The 19787-nt window shown below is 41.6% G+C and overlaps 1 protein-coding gene across 3 annotated transcripts in view; it reads right to left on the bottom strand.

The window, feature by feature from the left end:
- CSMD3 (CUB and Sushi multiple domains 3) overlaps positions 1–19787 on the bottom strand; it is a 1044618-nt gene that overhangs the window by 429327 nt on the left and 595504 nt on the right. For all 3 annotated transcript variants that reach the window (XM_061605340.1, XM_061605331.1, XM_061605321.1), the window contains one exon: positions 17436–17548. In XM_061605340.1, coding sequence (XP_061461324.1) covers positions 17436–17548 — 113 coding nt within the window. The remainder of the gene's footprint in view (positions 1–17435; positions 17549–19787) is intronic.

Here is a 19787-nt window from a genome sequence, read left to right on the forward strand (position 1 = left end):
GCCGCAAGCTCCATAAATACTGAGAGCGCCGCCTGATTCGGAGGGAACTGCAGCCGCGGCGTCTCAAAGGGCCGTAGCCTAAAAACTGATCAGCAAAGGAGTGGCGGGGAAATACAGGGAGCTGCAGCCGCAAGCTCCCGTTCGACCGCCGCCGAGGAGAGAAAGAGACCCGCAGTCGCGTGGTCTCTAAAAAGGCCGGTAGAGAAAAAGCGGCGGTGGAGTAAAGGCTGGGGCCGTAAAAGACGGCGGGGAAAGGCAGGGAGCTACAGTCGCAAGCTCCCGTCTGACCGCCACAGAGGAAAGACAGACCCGCGGCCACGGGGTCTCGAAAAAGCCGTTAAGGAAAAGGCTGGGCCCGTAAAAAAAAAAATGGCGGGGAAGCAGGGGCTGCAGCCGCAAGCTCCCATGCGACCACTGCCTGGGAGAGAGAGAACCGCTGCCGTGGTCTCTATAAAAAGGCGTTAGGAGCAAAGTTGGGGGGAAAGAGAATGGTCCGGGTAAGGACGAAAGAACTCCCCCATGATAATCCCCAGAATAACGGTGACACACAATGATTAGACAAGACAGAGGGAAGGGAACAAGGAGTAGACACACAACAAAGGAAAATCCTCCACACTCTGTCACACAATACAAATAACTTATCTAGACACTATGGCAATATATCTTGCACAGACGGAGGCAAGAATGAACTGGAGAGTGGGAGGGGCCTGACGCCCCTAGTCTTGACTTCAGAAACATTCTTGCCTTCAGACGATAGGTGGAGTCACTACCCGCTTTGATGGCCTACCTCCTATGGAAAAGATGGAACCCTGTGGAACATCACAGAACAATTCTCATGATGCTGAACAATGCCCTCCCCAAACTATTTTCTGAAAACAGCCCTGGAAGTAGTAGCAGAACCACCAAGTACAGTGTCCCCGACCCCAATCTCCCTGAGCTTCTCCAGAAGGATACCTTGATTAATGGTATTGAAAGTTGCCTAGAGGTCAAGGAGAATTAGCAGAGTCGCTCCTCCCATTCCTCTCCCAACAAATGCCAGGGCAACCAAGATGGTTTCAGTGCCATGACTGGTACTGAAGCTGTATTGAAATGGATCCAGATAAGATGTTTCCTCAAGGATGCCTGAAGCTGGACCACCCACTTAAGCACCTTGCTCTAAAAGGGAGTATTTATTACTGGGGATAGTTATTTAACACTTCTGGATCCAGGGAGGACTTTGTAAAGAGGAGACACACCACTGCGTCCTTCCAGATGGATGGTATCTTCCCTGATTCCTCCCATTAAGCATTAATCACTCACTGGACCCACCCTATCAATCCCCTCCAGCTAGCTCTAAGATGCCTAGATGGTCAAGGATCAAGAAGGCAGGTGGTCGGCCACACTTCTCCAAGCTTAGCTTAACATAGTGCAAAGGTTTTAGTGCAATATTTCTTAGATTATTTTAGTGTAGTAAGTGCTACACCTTGGCATATCGCTTTGTAATATAGCTAATAATGAATGTTAGACCAATTTTCCTTTCTAATGACACAATTGGAATTTTTTGTCCCTTATGTATGTATGCACTGCCTTCAAGTCGATTCTGACTTATGGCGATTCTATGAATAGGGTTTTCATGAGGGTGAGAGGCAGTGACTGGCCCAAAGTCACCCAGCGCACTTCATGGCTGTGTGGGGATTCGAACTCTGGTCTCCCAGGTCGTAGTCCAGCCATACTCAATACTGCATTCTCCAATAATTCATGAAATTCATTTGGAAGTATCTCAAATACTGTAGCTTCAGAAATCATATATTTAGCAGGTTGCTGTAATATTTTAATAGCCTTTTAGCCCAACTCGTTACTGTCCTTTTCATCACCAAGAAATGTCACTTCATCATGTTTATTTCTCCTTTTCCTTGATACGTGTAAGAAAGCTGTCATACCTCCATGAGTCCCCAATAAATCTCCTGGATATCAAAGAATGTGAGAATTCTTCTATGAATATGATTAGCAATTAAGTAATGTGAAATAGTTTGCAGGTGCAAACTTGCTTATTCATATTTCTTATGACACTAAGATTCAGAACTGTTTAGGGAGAAGACCCAGAGAATGACATACCATGCTATTTTATGGCAAATTATGGCAAATTTTCCAACTGAAAACATTGTATCTGCTACATTGCTTTCTAACTACATTAAATAGCTGTAGGATGAATAAATGAACAAGTTATTCCAATTCACTTTTCTAGAAAAGTAATTAAATAATGAAATGTGTGAATCATTAAATCTGCTTGGAACATCACAAGATATTATTTGTAAATGCTGCTGAGCTTTTCGCTTGTCCCTACTAAGACTATATTCCCCAGACTAAACTTGATTGCATAGTAATGAATTGGATATTTTCAATATCTACAACATCTGTTAATCAACAATTCCAAAACATTTCCCACTGCTGGGTTTCTGTTTTACATCTGTGCTGTGAAATGAGCAGTGTTAGAAGCCAGATTACTTATTTGAAACCCATACGGAGGATGAAAAATATTTGTGTGCTGTTTGTAAGGCTAGTGCAAAGGCATTGCCTGTGAAATCACTGATCTTGCAGATAGTCACAACCTGAAGTGTATTTATGTTGTATGAAATTTTATTGTTGAGTGACAATAAATAGTACTGCTATGCAGCTCGTAAATATAATAGGACCGGTTTACCCATCAAACTCTCCCACTATTCCAGTACCTATGGAAGATCACTATCACCACGATCTGAAGATAGCTCAACACCATACAGAGACTGTTAACACGCTTCTCTGCCCAGAGAGCTTCGCCCATGGGGTGGTATATAAATGTAATAAATAAATGTAATAAATAAATAAATAAATATGTCCCATATCTCACTACCTGTGCTAAAGTCCTGAGATTCAAGATAACAGCACATTCTACTCCTGCCACCTTTGCCTAGATAAGACAACCAGTAAAAAATATGCCCAGTCTTGCCATTAGACAAATACGAGTCTGCCACAGAATGTTGCAGGGTTTCCCCAGAATATTACTTTAACCTATGAGTGAGCAGGGAGCTATTTACTAGTAACAGATCCAGGCCCAGCTGTTCATCCTAACACCCGTTTGGCAGGCAATGCCACTATGTTAGAGAAGAAAGTGATTGTGGGGGAGAATAGGGGCACCCATGCCATGAACACTGGAGAACCTCCACTCCCTGATATCATTGGTACTCTTGCCAAATCTGTCTATTAAAAAAATTGGCAGGCACTTGCTCTGAACATTCAGCTTTGCCCCTTCCCAAGGTCACTTAGCAGTAGAGTGAGAAGGGCTGTTGAAAGCAAAAGAAACAGAATAGAAGGAAAGCAGGGGATTAATCCTCTCTTCATTACGCCCCCCTGCCGAAATGGAACTGGGATCAGGGAACAAGAACTGGTTGACAAGAGATGAAAAATGATTTGGGAAAAGGAAAAAGAGATGGAGAAAGATTCTCATCTGTAGGTGCGTGAGGAGTAGGGATAGAAATATCTGTCAATTTCCATTCTCTCAGTTTCTCATTCTTCCAACCTTAAATTTAGTTCTCCACATTTCTACAGCAATTTATGTGTGTGTTTTACATTTTAGTGCAAATTTCTCTTAATTAATTAATTAATTAATTAGTCACCCATCTGGCTGGCTGTCCAGCCACTCTGGGTGACGTACAAAATAAAAACATATAAATACATTAAAACATTAAAAATCTCAACAATAATAATAAAACCTAACCCACCCCAAAAACCTGCCTGAAGAGCCAGGTCTTCAAGGCCCAGCGGAAGCTCATCATAGAGGGGGCATGGTGGAGATCATTTGGGTGGGAATTCCACAAAGTGGGGGCCACAATTGAAAAAGCCCTCCCCTAGTCCTCACCAGTCTAGCTGTTTTAACTGGTGGGATAGAGAGAAGGCCTTTTGAGGCTGTTCTTGTTGAGAGGCATCCCTGATGATGCTGGAGGCGCTCCTTCAGATAGACTGGGCCAAAACCGTATAGGGTTTTAAAGGTCAGAACCAACACCTTGAATTGGGCCCAGAAAACAACCGGTAACCAGTGCAACTCCTTCAGCACTGGAGTGATGTGATCTCACCAGCGGCTGCCTTTAATCAGGCAAGCTGCTGCATTCTGTACCAGTTGCAGCTTCCGGACCGTTTTCAAGGGTAACCCCAGGTAGAGCACATTACAGTAGTTTAGGCGAGAGGAGACCAGGGAATGTACCACAGATGGGAGCTGATGGTTGGGAAGGTACGGGCGCAGCCTCCATATCAGATGGAGTTGATACAGCGCCGTCCAGCTCACAGCCGAGACCTGAGCCTCCATGGACAGCTGGGAGTCAAGAATGACCCCCAGGCTGCGGACCTGTTCTTTCAGGGGCAATTGTACCCCACTGAGCACCAGGTCAACATCCCCCAACCTTCCCTTGTCTCCCACAAACAGTACCTCGGTTTTGTCAGGGTTCAGCTTCAGCTTATTCCTTCCCATCCAGCCACTCACTGACTCCAGACACTTGGACAGGGTTTCTACAGCCAACTTCGGTGAAGATTTGAATGAGAGATAGAGCTGCGTGTCATCCGGATACTGGTGACACTGCAGTCCAAATCTCCTGATGATAGCCCCCAGCGGCTTTATATAGATGTTGAACAGCATCAGGGAGAGGATGGAGCCCTGTGGCACCCCACAAGTGAGAGGCCAAGGATCCGAAACCTCATCCCCCAATGCCACTCTCTGGTACCTACCAGAGAGGAAGAAACGGAACCACTGCAATACAGTGCCCCCTATGCCTAACCTCTTCAGGCGGTCCAGAAGGATACCATGGTCAAAAGCCGCTGAGAGATCCAGGAGGACAAGGAAGGTGCATTCGCTCCATCCAACCCCCTCCTCATATCATCCACCAAGGTGACCAAGGCTGTTTCAGTCCCATATCCAGGCCTGAAGCCTGATTGAAATGGATCCAGATAATCCGCTTCCTCCAAATGCACTTGCAACTGCTTCATTAGTTTTGACTAATGTTGACATTTTTGCAAACAATTTCTCATCATATAATGCTGTTTTCACTCATATATTCATTTTATGCACTCTATCCCCTAACATTTGCATTTTTGTAAACACTGTCTGGTTGGTGAACTGCACTGCAAAATCTGAAGAAGTGCAAGTTTTGAAGGATGGCTGTGTTTCAGCTCTCGTATTGCTTCAGAAAGTGCACATTTAACAGATTCAGCTTGAAATGCATACTGAATTAAATTTCTTGACTATCCCTAGTGAGGAGCAAAGCTGAAATGGTAAGTGAGCGATCTGGGGTAGGTGGGTAGCTCCAAATTAATTAATGTCTCTCCTTTTCAATATATTTCTCATTTTTTCCTCAATATATACCCATCACTGATGAACTTTCTGTTAACAAATTGCCTAGTTTATGATACAAGGAAACAATGCTTCCATTTTCCAAGTCCTCTTCTGACTGGCACTACCTTGAAATTCCTTAAAGTTCCAAAACAGAGTGCAACAAATGAGATACCCCATTCCTCCATGTGTCCCCACACTCCATCTGTTATGCAGCAAACCAATAAGGTCATTCTGTCGATCAATAATATCTTATATTTCTCATTGCCACAGAAAAATATTATGCTAACAAGACAGCATAATTAAACTGGCTCTTAAAGCAGCTATGAATGCATGGACTGGTTTTGCACCACATAGTCCTCTAAGTGATTAACTCAATTTAATTGAGTTAATTGAGTCAAGCTGCCCCCCCCCATAGCAGACATTTTAGGAATGGATGGATGGATAGAGGTGTAGATGCTGGATCTGAAATAAATGAAGAAATTGTTGCCGCTTGTCTTTTTAAGGTAGCTTTCACCTCACATTCTAAAAATACTGGATCTTCATCACACAGTTCTTCCGTGAATGAATCTGTCAACCTGGCATCTCTTTTATAGACCTGAAATCTAACCAGTTGATATTCTTCATTTGTTCTGTTCAAGACCAACAACCCTGGATCATGTGGCCCAAGCAGTGGGGGCCCCATCCACTGAGACTGGCATCTGACATTATTGATCCTGGGTCCACCAGTTCATGGCTGCTCTCAGTGCAGGAGTGAGTTGGAGCTGAATATGCTGTCTGGAAGTGATGACACATTGAAATGGAAGAAGGTACTACTGAAGTGGGTATGCATGGTCTTTGGCCCATGGAGTCACTGGGGATGCTGATACCAGCAGACCTAGGACCCCTGCTAAAAACAAATCTGCTGTTTCAGAGACAATAAACTTGAGGGTTGTCATCTTGATGGTCTGGGCCCTATCTGATGAAAGAGATATTGTCCCACTGACCATGTTCAGAAGCGCTCCCAAATGCATTAGGTGTTGCATAAGATTCAGGTGACCGTACTGGAGATTCACCAGAAAGCTGTGAGACTTGTTTTTGGATAATGTGACCTCAAGATCTTGAAGGGTCCACAACCCGGTGGATCGAGGAAAACCCACAAAAACCTCATCCTTAGAGAAGTGAGGTGAGAACATTTCCCTTAGCATTTTATTATTCCTTGAGCCACCTTTATGTTGAAAAAAGTCTCCTTGCTATTCCCTGCCATTATTAATGGAGGATCATGTTGCAGCCTGAGACCCAGAGGGGTGACTGGAAGCGCTAGTCTGAAGGCTATTAAGGTGTCTGTTTTGACTGTCTGCCCAGCATCTCACTTAGGCTGAGAGTTTAAATGGTAGCATTTTTGCTTAGCTTTGCGAGCAACAGACTCAGCAGAGCTGCCTAAGGGTACTGTGGCAGATCTGTCAGCTGACATGAAGACTATGTCATTATGGTGCAAAAGCACAGCTGGGCCATCTCTGGTGAGTACAACACACGTGTCCCGTAAGAGGATGTGGTGGAATAATGGCCCCTTGAAAGGCAACTCAGGGAGGACTCAAACCTCCAAAAAAGTCAGTCCCTCTCCGAAGTGGTTAAAAAAGCAAGAGGGGAAATGGCAGAGAAGGAAAAAAGGAACCAGTTTAAAAATGGGGCTTTATTTTTTTTTTTGACAGGCAGGAAAAACGAAAGGAGAAGGCAGCGGAATATGAACTGAATAGTCCCAGAGAGTCCCTGAGCAGGGCAAGAGAGAAAAAAGACAAAGGAAAAGAACGGAAAGGAACAATATAAAGTAATTCAGTTTCAGTTTCAGTTTATTGCGTGGCCGTAGGCCATTGCATAACAAGCATCTGCAAAACGTCTACAACCATTAGGCAGATACAATTAAAATTCGCTAAAATATTAAAACATTTTTAAGAAAAAGAAAAAGAGAAACAGACTTATACAATCTATTACAATAGGAATAAAATATTCATAGGGAACCACCCCCTCAGCAATCAGTCCCCAGGTCAGAGACAACTCTAGCACATATTTTCCGGGCTGCCAGAGCGAAAAGAGAGACCCTGTATGTTATTGAAGGGTCTAAATCGGACATAAGGTAAAAGATTTTTTGATCAAGAGTTGTTAAAAGCGGGTTAGCCAACAGGGTCCTCAGAAACTTATCCTGGGGGTGAGAATACAAAGGACAGAGTAGGAGATAATGGGGTAAATCCTCAGTTTCCTTGGAACCACAGATACAAACACGTTCACCCCATGGTGTTTGGGTGTAGCGGCCATCCATGACAGCATTTGGCATAGTTTGGAATCGTAATGCCGTGAAGGCCTGTCTAAATTTTAATGGAAGCGACTGTGTCAAATAGGAAGCTTTGTGATTGTCTACTTTATAGAGCCTATACCATGGAGTAAATCTGGAATTATTAATAGCTAGCCTGTCTAAACTGGCGCTATATTGGAAGAATGTATCACGTAGCTTGGATCTTGAGTTTAGGGTCTTAGACTTCTGTGGAGAAACGTGGTATAGGTGGAAAACACTTTCTATTCTGCCGGACCAATAATTTACCCTCTTTAGCCAGTTCCAAACATGCCTTAACTATTGTCTTAGAAGGGGTAGCTATCAGTAATTTCCAAAAACTTACTAGGGCAACATGGACTTGAGCTTTAATTGAAGGGAGGGCGACCTCTGAACGGAGCAGGGCGGCAGAAGTGCCAGGCGGTAGGGACAGGAATCTTTTAATAAAGTTGTTTTGGATTACCTCCAAAGTCCTCACTTGGGTATCCTCCCATCCCCAAACTGCTGCCCCATACAAAATCTGTGGGAGAATTTTACTTTGGAAGATTTTTAATGCTGGATCAATCAGATTGCTGCCTATTGTGCGGCAAAATTTAAGAATGGCTCCACTGGACCTTAGGGCAATTATTTTGGTCATATAGTTGTGTCGTTTCCAGGAAAGATTTTCTGAGAAATAGACTCCCAGGTACTTAAACTCTCGACATTGTTCGATATTGTGTCCGCCAATTGACCATTTATAGTTGGTGTGCGTTTTGGCGAACACCATCACTTTTGTTTTAATATAATTAATTTGCAACCTTTCTTTTACACAAAAGTCAGCCAGCCTTGAAAGAAGTCTCTTCAGGCCTATGCGGGTGATGGACATGAGGACCATATCATCCATATAGAGCAAGATTGATATTTTCTTATTTCCACATGAAGGGGGAAAGAAGGTTGGGCCAGATAGTTCCGGGACTATGTTATTTAAATAAAGGTTAAAAAGTAGAGGGGCCAAAAGGCATCCCTGTTTGACCCCGTTGTTTATTTTAATGGGGTCTGTTAGGGCGCCTGATGTCCCTACCCTTATACGTGCCAGTGTGTTGGTATACAATTCTCTGATTAAAAAAAGCAACCGGCTGTCAATTTTCAAGTCGGCCAATTTAGCCCATAAGAGATGTCTATCAACTGAATCGAAGGCAGTAGCCAGATCCACAAAGGCCACAAAAAGACGTTTTGTAGGGCCTGCTATACCCTGTTTCGCCAGGGCATAAAGAGTCAAACAGTGGTCGATGGTGCTTTGGCCCTTTCTAAAGCCCACTTGTTCTGGGTAAATAATAGAATTTGCTGCTTCCCAGTCCTCGAGTTTATGAAGAAAGTATCTGTCATACAGTTTAGAGCTGATGTCTAAAAGGCTAATTGGCCTGTAGTTGTTTGGATCTTGTTTATCCCCTTTTTTGTATATGGGAGCAACTATACCAAGTTTCCAACCCTCCAGAAAAATACCAGTATTATTTATTTGGTTAAATACCTTGGCTAGTATAGGCGCCCACCAATCCGGAAAATATTTGAAGATTTCTGGGGGAAGCATATCTTCCCCTGGGGCTTTGCCCAATCTGAGAGCAATAATGAGAGATTTTATTTCTGAGGGTGTAATTAACGGCCATTGAGGTAAACTCGTTAATTCTATCCTGGGCATGATCTTATTATTGGTTGATGGGGACCCGTAAAAGCTACTAAAGTGTGAATGCCAGGCTGACGACGTTATTTGGTCAGTGACACTGGGTCTAGCATGGCCCATACCTTTGTTAACAAGTTTCCAAAACTGGTCATCCTTTTTCTCAGTTACCGCTAACCCTAGTTGCTGCCACAGGGACTTAGCGTATGACTCCTTCTTTAATTTTAAGAGAGACTTATATGCAGTTCTCATTTGTCTTAGGCGTTCGTACGAGTACATCGTTGGGTTCTTAATGGCCTGTCTTGAATAATTCATCGTCAGCTTTCTGGCCGATCTGCACTCATGGTCAAACCATCCTTTCCCCAGTTGTCGATTATTCATTTGTTGGAATTTTTGGACCATCAGTGGTCTTAGGTGGTTCGTAATTTGTTGGAAAGCAGACAAAGGTTCAGATTTTGCTTCAATAATTCTACGCCGGAGATTTTGAAGGATGTTATTAGATAGAAGATGTGAGGCAGAAGAATACAGTTCATTTGACCAGCGTTTCCTCCGTTCTCCGAGTTGAGTCTCATCCAAAATAGTTAAAGGTTGAGATGGTGGAGACTGTGGGAGATGCAAGAATAACAAAAGGGGGAAGTGATCACTTTCCACCCTATTGCCAATCTCGAACTTAATTATCTCAGAACGTAATGCAGCAGTTGTTAACATATAGTCTATTGTGCTGGTGCCGCGGTTTGTTAAGAAGGTGAAAGGGCCTTTAGATGCATCAATATCGGAGCCATGAAGGCAATCCAGGTGGTGGAGATGAATTAACTCTGCTAGCCTTACGCCTTGTTTGTTAGACGTTATGTCGTTTGAAACTCTGCCTAGCAGGGGTGATTGAAAAGAGGGCCCATGGTTTGTGGCAGCTTCACAATTGGACCATAAGACCCCAAGCCTGGCATTAAAGTCTCCGCACAATAATAATCTGGAGCCTGGGAATTGGAGTTCCAATTGTGAAAGGACTTCCGACATCCTTTCCCAAATACTATTAGGACCCAGCTTTTTAGCCAGGGGCGGTGGGAAATATATGTTTACACAGACAAAAAGGTCCATAGTTTTACTCTTGATCTTTAAAATCTGTATACACTGTGAGCTCTTATCATCTAGGTGTTGGCTATCCGCTGTGTAATCCGCAGCTATGAAAGTTGTTAAACCTCCACTGGCCCTTCCTTTGGAACTATTTTTCACCGCAGGTATAGAAAAGGCATTGTAGCCATGGAGATATGGCGATTTTCCAGCTACTGTCCAAGTTTCCTGGAGACATACAATCTTAAATTTTTGTAAATAGGCGACAAAATCCGTATCTTGAAGTTTCTTCTCTCAGCCCATGATATTCCAAGACAGAATAGATAGTTGTCAGGCTGTGAGAATCATTTCAGCTTCAGCGGAGGTATATATGCAGCCATTAATTGCAGGGGTTGAAGAATAGGGTTGTGTCTGTACTGCTGTATTTTCAGACCTTTTATCACCTACTGGCAGAAGTGCTTTAGCCACAAGCAGGGGTCGAGTGTAGGAAGTTACTACTGTTTTCCTGGATGTGTTTCTAGGTGGAATAGACTTCTTAAGCAAACCATTCTCTTCCTCTGTAAGGTATCTCATTTTCTCCCATGTGATGGAACTTTTAGGATGTCTTTGAGGGGAAGGAATTGTACATATGGAAGACCACTGAGAAGGCGAAGTAAAAACCTGTCCACTTCCTTTTACTAGGGCCTGTTGCATATGGCCTCTTCTGTTCTTCGTCTTTTTTGAATTAGAGGCCATTTGTGCCAGACTTTCTTTTCCGGTTCTTTGTTCGGATCTGGGTGGATTGGACATCTTTGATTGAATACTTAGTAGGTGTGATTTAAGACAATCAATTCTTCTCAATATTTCCGTTTGAATTTGAAATGGTAAGGAGTCAAAGGTGTCTATCAGCAGATATTCTTCTGCATCAAAAGATTCATTTAATTTGTCTGGGTTCAGGATACATTCTTGGACAGAGCCAATTGACCCTCTTTTGCTGGTAGTCGGAGTACAGTCTCCATTGATGGAGCCAATGTCTAGATTAGGTGAATCTAAGTCAATCAAGATATCCTGTTTGGTCTTTCTCGCCTCCTGGGTACAATCAGTCCGGGGAGCAGTATGTGTAATTAAAGCCTCCGGTGGAGCTTTGTTTTCAAAAAATCGCAGGATCTCTATTCCGTCCTTTGCAAGGCAATCCTTGTTATTTAGGATTCGATCGGCAATGGTCTTGGTCGTAAAGGATACTACTGCTCGGGCTGTTGTAGTGTTGTAATATAAATATTTGACCCATTGAATATCGGCTGTTGTCAAATTGTTTTGCGAAGTTCCTTTCAAAAGGTCAAGCATGTGCCGTTTGCGTTCTATTTGTGACAGGAACCCTCTGGGTTTAGGGTAGTTTGTTAGTACTAGAATTTGGTGGTTCAACACAAGGTTCCATCCATTGGTCTTTATTTTTCCCGCTGTTTCTTGTTTATAGTTTGGTTTTACAACTACGTCCGTCCAGGGGTCCTGGCCGAAAGTATGTCGAGTTTGGGGGTTATTGTTAGAGATAGAGCCCTGTGTTGGTAAGATGGTGGGCTCACCTTGGATAATAGGGTCCTCTAAAACAAATGGGGTGCCCTTTATATTAAGGCTTTTTAGGGTTGTTTGTACTCCTTTTTCCTTTCCTTCTTTCGGCACCCTGGAGTTTCCCATCAGCTCGAATAATCTCTTAAAATTCATTTTCCTCCTTTGAACTTGCTTTAGGTTTTTCAAGTTCTTGCTTTTCTTTTTTGCGTTGGTGGGTCTTCCTTTATTTTTCTTAAGCATCCGGGTATCTGCTACTGCCTCTTTTGGGGCACTTGGCACTACTTCCTTTTGAGTTGTAAGGGATCCCACGTTCGTTGAAGGTCGGTCGTCCTTTCGGTGTAATTCCACTAGGACCGTTAGCAGATGATTACATTCTGTTAAAAAGATTTTAACCTGCTCAATATCCGAGGTCAGCGCGTGGAGCCGTTCTAATATTAAGGAATCATTCCTTGATACTATGTGGTGGATAATCGTCATTGATTGTGTTTTCATAACTCCAGGGAGGTCTTCTTCAGGAGGGGTGTTGATCCCCTTGTTTGGACAAGGCAGTTTTTGAGTCCTGTTTATCTCCTCTTTGGGCGCATCTGGCTGAGGATCATCAGGCGTTGATTTGTCTGTTTGCAGAGAAGTCACTGGGGTTGAGATGTTAGGTGGGCCAGAAGGCTGCGATGGGGTTCTCTCGGCAGTGTTTATAGGAGAAACTGGCAAGTTTTATACAGCCGCCATCAGCGATTGCTATCTCATCAGCTAGGCTCCAAGCCACGCATTCATCCAGGACAGTATAGATAGTGCCCCTATCGGTAAGTGTCCAATTATAAGGAGGGTATAAACTTTTGTTGGCTGCTCTTTTGGTTGATTTATTTGAAGCAGAATTTAAAAAGTGAGTTATTTTACTCTGGCCTCTTAGAGGTTTTTCTGCTGCTTCTAATTTCGATAAAAGATTTTGTTTTGGTTTTTGGTTGCACCTCTGCCTGCTTTTCCTTGCAGGTATACTCTCAAGCAATGGCTCTTTGTCTTTCAGTAGCTTCCGTGTCAATCTTGTTAGCACCATCACGCACAGTTCTCAGTTTCTTCCTCGGTACTTTTAAAATTTCCAGATAAGAAAGCTTTTAAACTGTCGCAGTTATTTGGGCTATCACAGTTGGGGTTATATATTGTTCTAGGAAGCTTTATGATGCCGTTTTATAACACCGTTCTTCTACTCCTCTGCTCTACTCCTCTGTTCAGCTAAATAAAGTAATTCAAGCCTGAGGAAAAGATGGGAGCTGGGGAAAAATGTGACCACTTCGATGAAGGCAGGAAAGCGAACTGAAGGAGTACATTATGGAAGCTCTCTACTTCCTTCAAGTTATCTTTCCTGTTCTTGATCACAAGGTGGTGCCGAAACCCAATCTGGTAAGTTTTTTTCAGCTACATCAGAACCTATTTTTTACCAGCTTTGGCTGGTAAGATTGTGGACTGGGATAGCCTGACCACTGTTGTCCATATACTGTTAACTTCCAGACTTGATTACTGTAAAGCACTCTATGTGGGCCTGCCCTTGAGGTTGGTCCAGAAGCTGCAGCTGGTGCAAAATGCAGCAGTGAGACTGCTCACTGGGTCAGGATATTGCCAACATGTCACCCAACTGCTGAAGTAATGGGCTGACTGCCCATTAGCTATCAGACCAAGTTCAAGGTTATGGTTTTGGTGTACAAAGTCCTATACAGTTTGGGATCAGGATACCTGAAAGTTTGTCTTACCCCTTATATAACTAGTTGATCACTGTGCTCTGCAGGTGAGGGCCTCCTGCAGATACAATCTTATCAGGAGACCCATTCCATACAACATAGGAATCAGCCCTTAGTGTTGTGGCATCTACCCTTTGGAATTCCCTCCCCTTAAATACTAAACAACCAGTGTCTTTCTTGTCTTTTCAGCACCTGCTGAAGACCTTCCTCTTTCAACAAGCCTTTTAAGTTGAGACCTTATCCCAGTCCACATCTGGGTTGGACATGTCAAGATGCTTTTAAAGGTTTATTTAAAAAGATTTTTAAAGACATTTTGTTTTGAAGTTTTGTTTTAAAGAAGTTTTGTTTTTATAATGTTTTTAAATATGTTTTGTTTTTAATATGTCATTTAATACATCTATGTTTTGAGTGTTTTGTCATTTGTTTGCCACCCTGGGGTCCTTCTGAGAGGAAGGGTGGGATATTTTACTACTACTACTACTACTACTACTACTACTAGTAGTAGTAGTAGTAGTAGTAGTAGTAGTGTCTTCTGAAAAGTTTAACATATCTTCAGATCAGTTGGTCTAAGGGTTTCCAGATACTACTTTGGAAGACAAGAAAAACATGTGCAAAGCCAAATAAACTCAACTAATACATATATTAAAAAGTTAAATGGTTGTCTGAATCCACCTAAGCTTATATTTCCCCATATTTCTAGTTCCCTTGCCACCAGAGCTTGTACAGATATCGTGAGAGAACAGTGCACACAGTACAATACTAAATGTTCTTTTAACATTTTAACATTTGGAAAGAAGTTAACTTGCAAATCACTGTGCACGAACAGATAAACACTATGCATCAAAGCACATAAAATTTATTCATGTCAGTTTTCCTGACAGGTTTTTCTGTAACACTTCCCAGAAGATGTAATAGTGTTGAATTGTCGTTGTTGTTGTTGTTTAATAAAAATAAAAATCAATATTTTTCTTCCCATAAGAAAGAAGTGAAGAAGCTATAGTATCCAATATATGGGACACATCATAGGAAGTTTGGCATATAAAAGCATATAAAAAAACCACAGAATTATTGGAAAAAAATATCTACCCCAAATTCAGCCAGGAAAATTCAACAAAGTAGAAATTTAACCAAGTTCAGTCTACTTTCACCATATTGACTGCAGTGTAACAATTCAGCTAACGCTTCTGCAGCTGTGCACTAACAAATCTCCTTTTTCCCTAGAATTCTTTTAATACATATTGGGCGCAACCCTGCATTTTTTTTTGTAAGCTTATAGAAGTTTGACATATTTGATACCAGTCCCATAAGCAGGTATAAAACAGCATATACAAATGATCTTAAATCCTGAAAGAGGCATGCAAAACACCATATAGACCATGTACAAATCAATTAAATTTTCACAAAGAATTTTTGCATCAAGAATTAAACTGTGCTAATACACAGGTCTCATCCCAACCAAAGTAAGTTTTTGCAGAGAAAAACAAGGAGAAGGATGAAGCTAGCGCCTGCCAAATTCTAGCCTGGGTGAAACATCTCTAGAAATCCCTTCTTTACAACTACACAGAGCTTTCTTCTCTTAAGAAATGATGGAGTGAAGTGTATTTAATATTGTTCCCATGATTCACCAACTTGTTTTCAAGACTAGCTGCTCTGAGAGTTGTGCTCCTGACTTAAATTTTGTCACCGGTCATCCATATAGCTTTTACATGTTGAGAAAGGATAAATTTCTATACTCATAACCTTCTCGCAACTGAGAGAGAAATATAACCAGGTAGACTGTACAGGATCAATAATTCACATAGCCGTTTAGAATTGAATCCTCCAGGTCCTTTTCCACTGTTCTTTCAGTACCTTCACAGAAATACCACAGAGAAGCAATAGTCTTATATCAAAGAATGTTTACCACACTACTCATGGATCATTCTTTAAAAAGAAAAAAAAATGCCATGTCCTGATATGGAATTTACTCATCTTATAGCACTAAAAAGGTACTCCCTGAATTTGTGCTAATGCGCCTTCTACACCATTCTTTTCTGCATCATCATTATCCCAATCATAAAAAAGGAAAAAGGGTTGTATCCATTGTTAGTCATACTCACAGCAGGCCCACTGAAGTTAGCAGATATGATGAATTTATGTCTATTAATTTCAGTGGCCTACCTCGAGTACAACCTAGTTGGATACAGCCTTGAAGATATACCATGCATTATGGATAAATAAATAGTCACAACTTTAGTAGCTAAATACCAGGTACTGCAACAAGTATAGCCTAATCTACAATGGCCAAGTATGAGCACCTTCTAGCTTGTGGAGACTACTAGAAGAATCTCCCAGTCTCCAGGTGGGCAAAATCACTCTGACTAAAAGTGCTGATCCCACAACTAGCTGATCTGTATACAAACACACACACACACACACACACACACACACAGACTGACTGACTGACAGACAGACAATCTCCAGCCCAATTAGAAAACCACCTCAAGTATGAAATAGTAAAGAGTAGGTGAAAAAGGTGTCTGCTGAACAGTTAATGAGAGATATCCAAAAAATCCCTAATCAGTTCCTAATGGGCAACTAGCCAATCCCATATCGTTACACAGAGATGAGTGGAGAGGTCCAAAGAAGCTAAGGGTGTCACACACCTTAAACTTCAGATATTGTTTTGCAATAATAATATTATTTTGTCTATGAAAATATGAGTCCTATGAATATACTTGTGCTTTCATCAACCTTGCTTAAACACTCTATATTTATATTTTTATTACCTTTATAACATTAATATTTTAATGCAACCAATTATAAGCTGAATCAATGGGTGGATGTTAGCTCTGCTTAAACTGCTGAAGCTTTAGATGGAAGTCTCACATGAACAGCACTTTGCTTCCAAGAAGTGAGCTACCTTCCTTAGAAGTTACGAATTAACGACATGTTGGTTGAATTTCATAGTTAGGGTAATGGTCTTCCAGAAAGGACAACAGCATCCTGATAAGACCGGGGATCCCTGTAATCATGATGTCTGTCATACAACTTTGGACAGAGTAAACAGAGAAAGAAGTTCAGAGGGTTGAATAACTATAAGAAGTTTGGAGATATAGAATTTTTAGGCAAAACCTCTGCAGAACCCCAAGGAACAGAGTGAAGCTTTCACTGATCACCCAGTTCCACTCAACCCTCTGTGCTACTGGACTGCCATCTAGTTACACAGAGTAACTATCTTTGGTAACTATATCCCTACAGGGCATGTGTAAATGTGTTGTATAATTAAGAGCTCTTGAACAGATGAAATTAATAAATCATATTTGAAAACTGATACTATTGCCTTTGTTTCTGTGCTTTCCTCTTCTGATCCAGCGATATATTCATGATTGAGGAGGAGAGACAGCTCCGCTTTATAAAAGTACTCTTCTTCCCCCTACCCATTGGTCAATATTTCTCTGCCCTATGGGTCCCCATTTCTCTCTGAATGGGTTGGGGCAACCCCACTCCTACAGAAAGCTGGAGCAGCAAAATTGTTATTAAGTACTTCAGCTATTTGAGATTGCCAGCGTCAAACCTTTACAACTTTTCAGATTCTCACCCAGTGCCAAACCTTTCAAGTATAAAATAGTCAAATTATAGGCAGGCATTCAGTGATGTACAAGAGAATTACATGGATTATTTGTGTCCTTGAGAATTATATACCATTAATACAGTACATCTTCACAACAATATAGCAGAACAGGTCTTTTTTCAGATTGAAAGCCACAAATTACATTTAGGTCCTTCTAGGAACATCTCTGATAGCTTGTAAGTTACCTTTGTAGTTAACTTTGAAGCCGATTGAGCCCACACTTTCATCAGTTTGAAGGTGCAGCCACATCTGATTGTTCATGCTGACAATTAAATCTGGTACGAAGCTTCCCGTTAACCTAATCATAAACAAAATAAAAATCCCATTAGCTGGAAATTGGTTTCAAATAAAGAGATATTAAAAAGGCAAGGAAGGGATTTTGATTACAGCACGCTAAGGGACTAAAACATCACAACGTTTTAAAAAATCATCAGGAGAGATGATGATAATCGTTGAGTTCTGTATAACTAAGTAACAACATGAGGGTAATTTCAGGCAATTCTTGCAATTGACACTTAAGGTTAAAAAGAAGCTGTTTAGTTTAAAAGGTAAAAACTAGTTTTAATGATAAAATTGTAATGCCTGGATTTTTCTCACATTATCACAATAGTACCTAAGAAATCCAAATAAGAATGAACCCTGAATCTTTTTCTTTCGCTCCTTTCCCTTTCAGCCTCCTGTACCCCAAAAAAACTCTCTACAGAGAGTAAAGGAAGCTCTTGACCAGTGGGGCCTGGGTTGAATGGGACAGCAGTTGGAGGGGGGAAATTCCCATAATCAGGCAGAAGGCTCTTGCAGGAGCGAAAAATGGATTGTGCCAGAGGCGTCATGGAAAAGGTAAGCTTTGAGGAGAGATATGAAGGAAATAAGAAAGGTTGAATCATATAATTATCTGAACCAGTTCAAAGTCAAAGATATGGCAAGAGGGGGAAAAGCAGGATTGATGGAGAATGCAGGAGACAAATTATATGTAAATTGTTATTTTGTTTAACCTCAGATTAACTCTAAGGGGTGTTTTTTTTAGGTTGCATTCAAGATAGTGCTAAGTCATTAGTTCTATCAGTGTAAGGATTTCTCCTTGTGCAACAGGAAGTTCTCCCCCTGTCCTCCCCCGCCTGTCCCCTAAATCTTTCCCCAACCCTCCAAAGCACATGTGCGGATGATGCAGGGAGGGGAGCCATATTGTACTAGCACAATTATTTAGTTGAATGCTGCCCCAAACGGCTGGAGCCAAGAGGATGCCAGCATGGTTAATGAGCAGAGTCAAAGAAGCTATTAGAGGCAAGAAGGCTTCCTTCAAAAAATGGAAATCTTGTCCAAATGAGGAGAATAAAAAGGAACACAAACTATGTCAAAATAAATGCATAAAGACAATAACGGATGCTAAAAAAATGTGAGGAGCATATTGCTAAAAACATAAAAACCCATCAACAACAAAATATTTAAATACATTCAAAGCAGGAGACCACCTGGAGAGGTGATTGGACTCTTGGATTACAAGGGACTCAAAGGTGTGCTAAAGCAGGATAAGGAGATTGCAGAGAAGCTAAATTAATTGTTTGCATCTGTCTTCACAGTGGAGGAAATAGGGCAGATCCCTATGCCTGAACTAACTTTTGTAGGAAGGGAGTCTGAAGAACTGAAGCAAATAGTGCTGAGGAGAGATGTAATTCTAGGCTTAATAGACAAAGCAAAAACTGGCAAATTCCCAGGTCCGGAGGGCATCCCCTCAAAAGTTCTCAAAGAACTCAAATGTGAGATTGCTGATCTTCTAATGAAAAAATATGTAACTTGTCCCTCAGATTTGCCTCCATACCAGGGGACTGGAAAGTGAGCAATGAACACCAATATTTTAAAAAGGATCTGGGAAATTACATGCTGGTTAGCTTAATGTCTGTTCCTGGAAAACTGGTAGAAATTATTGTTAAAAATAAAACAACCAATCATATAGAAGGTCTTGGTGAAGCAGAACAAGCATGGCTTCTGCAGTGGTAGGTCCTATCTCACTAAGCTATTAGAGTTCTTTGAGAGTATCAACAAGTATACAGATAGAGGAGATCCAATGAACACAGTGTACTTGGACTTTCAAAAAGCTTTCAACAAGGTACCTCACCAAAGACTCCTTACTAAGCTTAGTAGTCATGAAATAACAGGAGAGGTCCTTTTGTGGATCAGTAACTAGCTAGGAAACAGAAACAGAGAGCTTGAATAAATAAACAGTTCTCCCAATGGAGGGATATGGAAAGGGAAGTCCCCCAAGGATTAGTATTGGGACCTGTGCTTTTTGACTTATTCATAAATCATCTAGAGTTAAAGGTAAGCAGTGAGGTGATCAAGTTTGCTGCTGACACTAATTGTTCAGGGTTGTTAAAACAAAAAGGGATTGCAAAGAGCTCCAAAATGACCTCTCCAAACTGAGTGAATGGGAGGTAAAATGGCAAAAGCAATTCAATGTAAACAAGTGTAAAGTTATGCAGATTGGAGCAAAAAGATATGAAGCCCCACTTACCTGCGCAGCATGGATAAGCGGGGCATAG

The sequence above is a fragment of the Rhineura floridana genome, chromosome 1 (assembly GCF_030035675.1).
Source record: "Rhineura floridana isolate rRhiFlo1 chromosome 1, rRhiFlo1.hap2, whole genome shotgun sequence".
NCBI classification, from domain to species: Eukaryota; Metazoa; Chordata; class Lepidosauria; order Squamata; family Rhineuridae; genus Rhineura; species Rhineura floridana.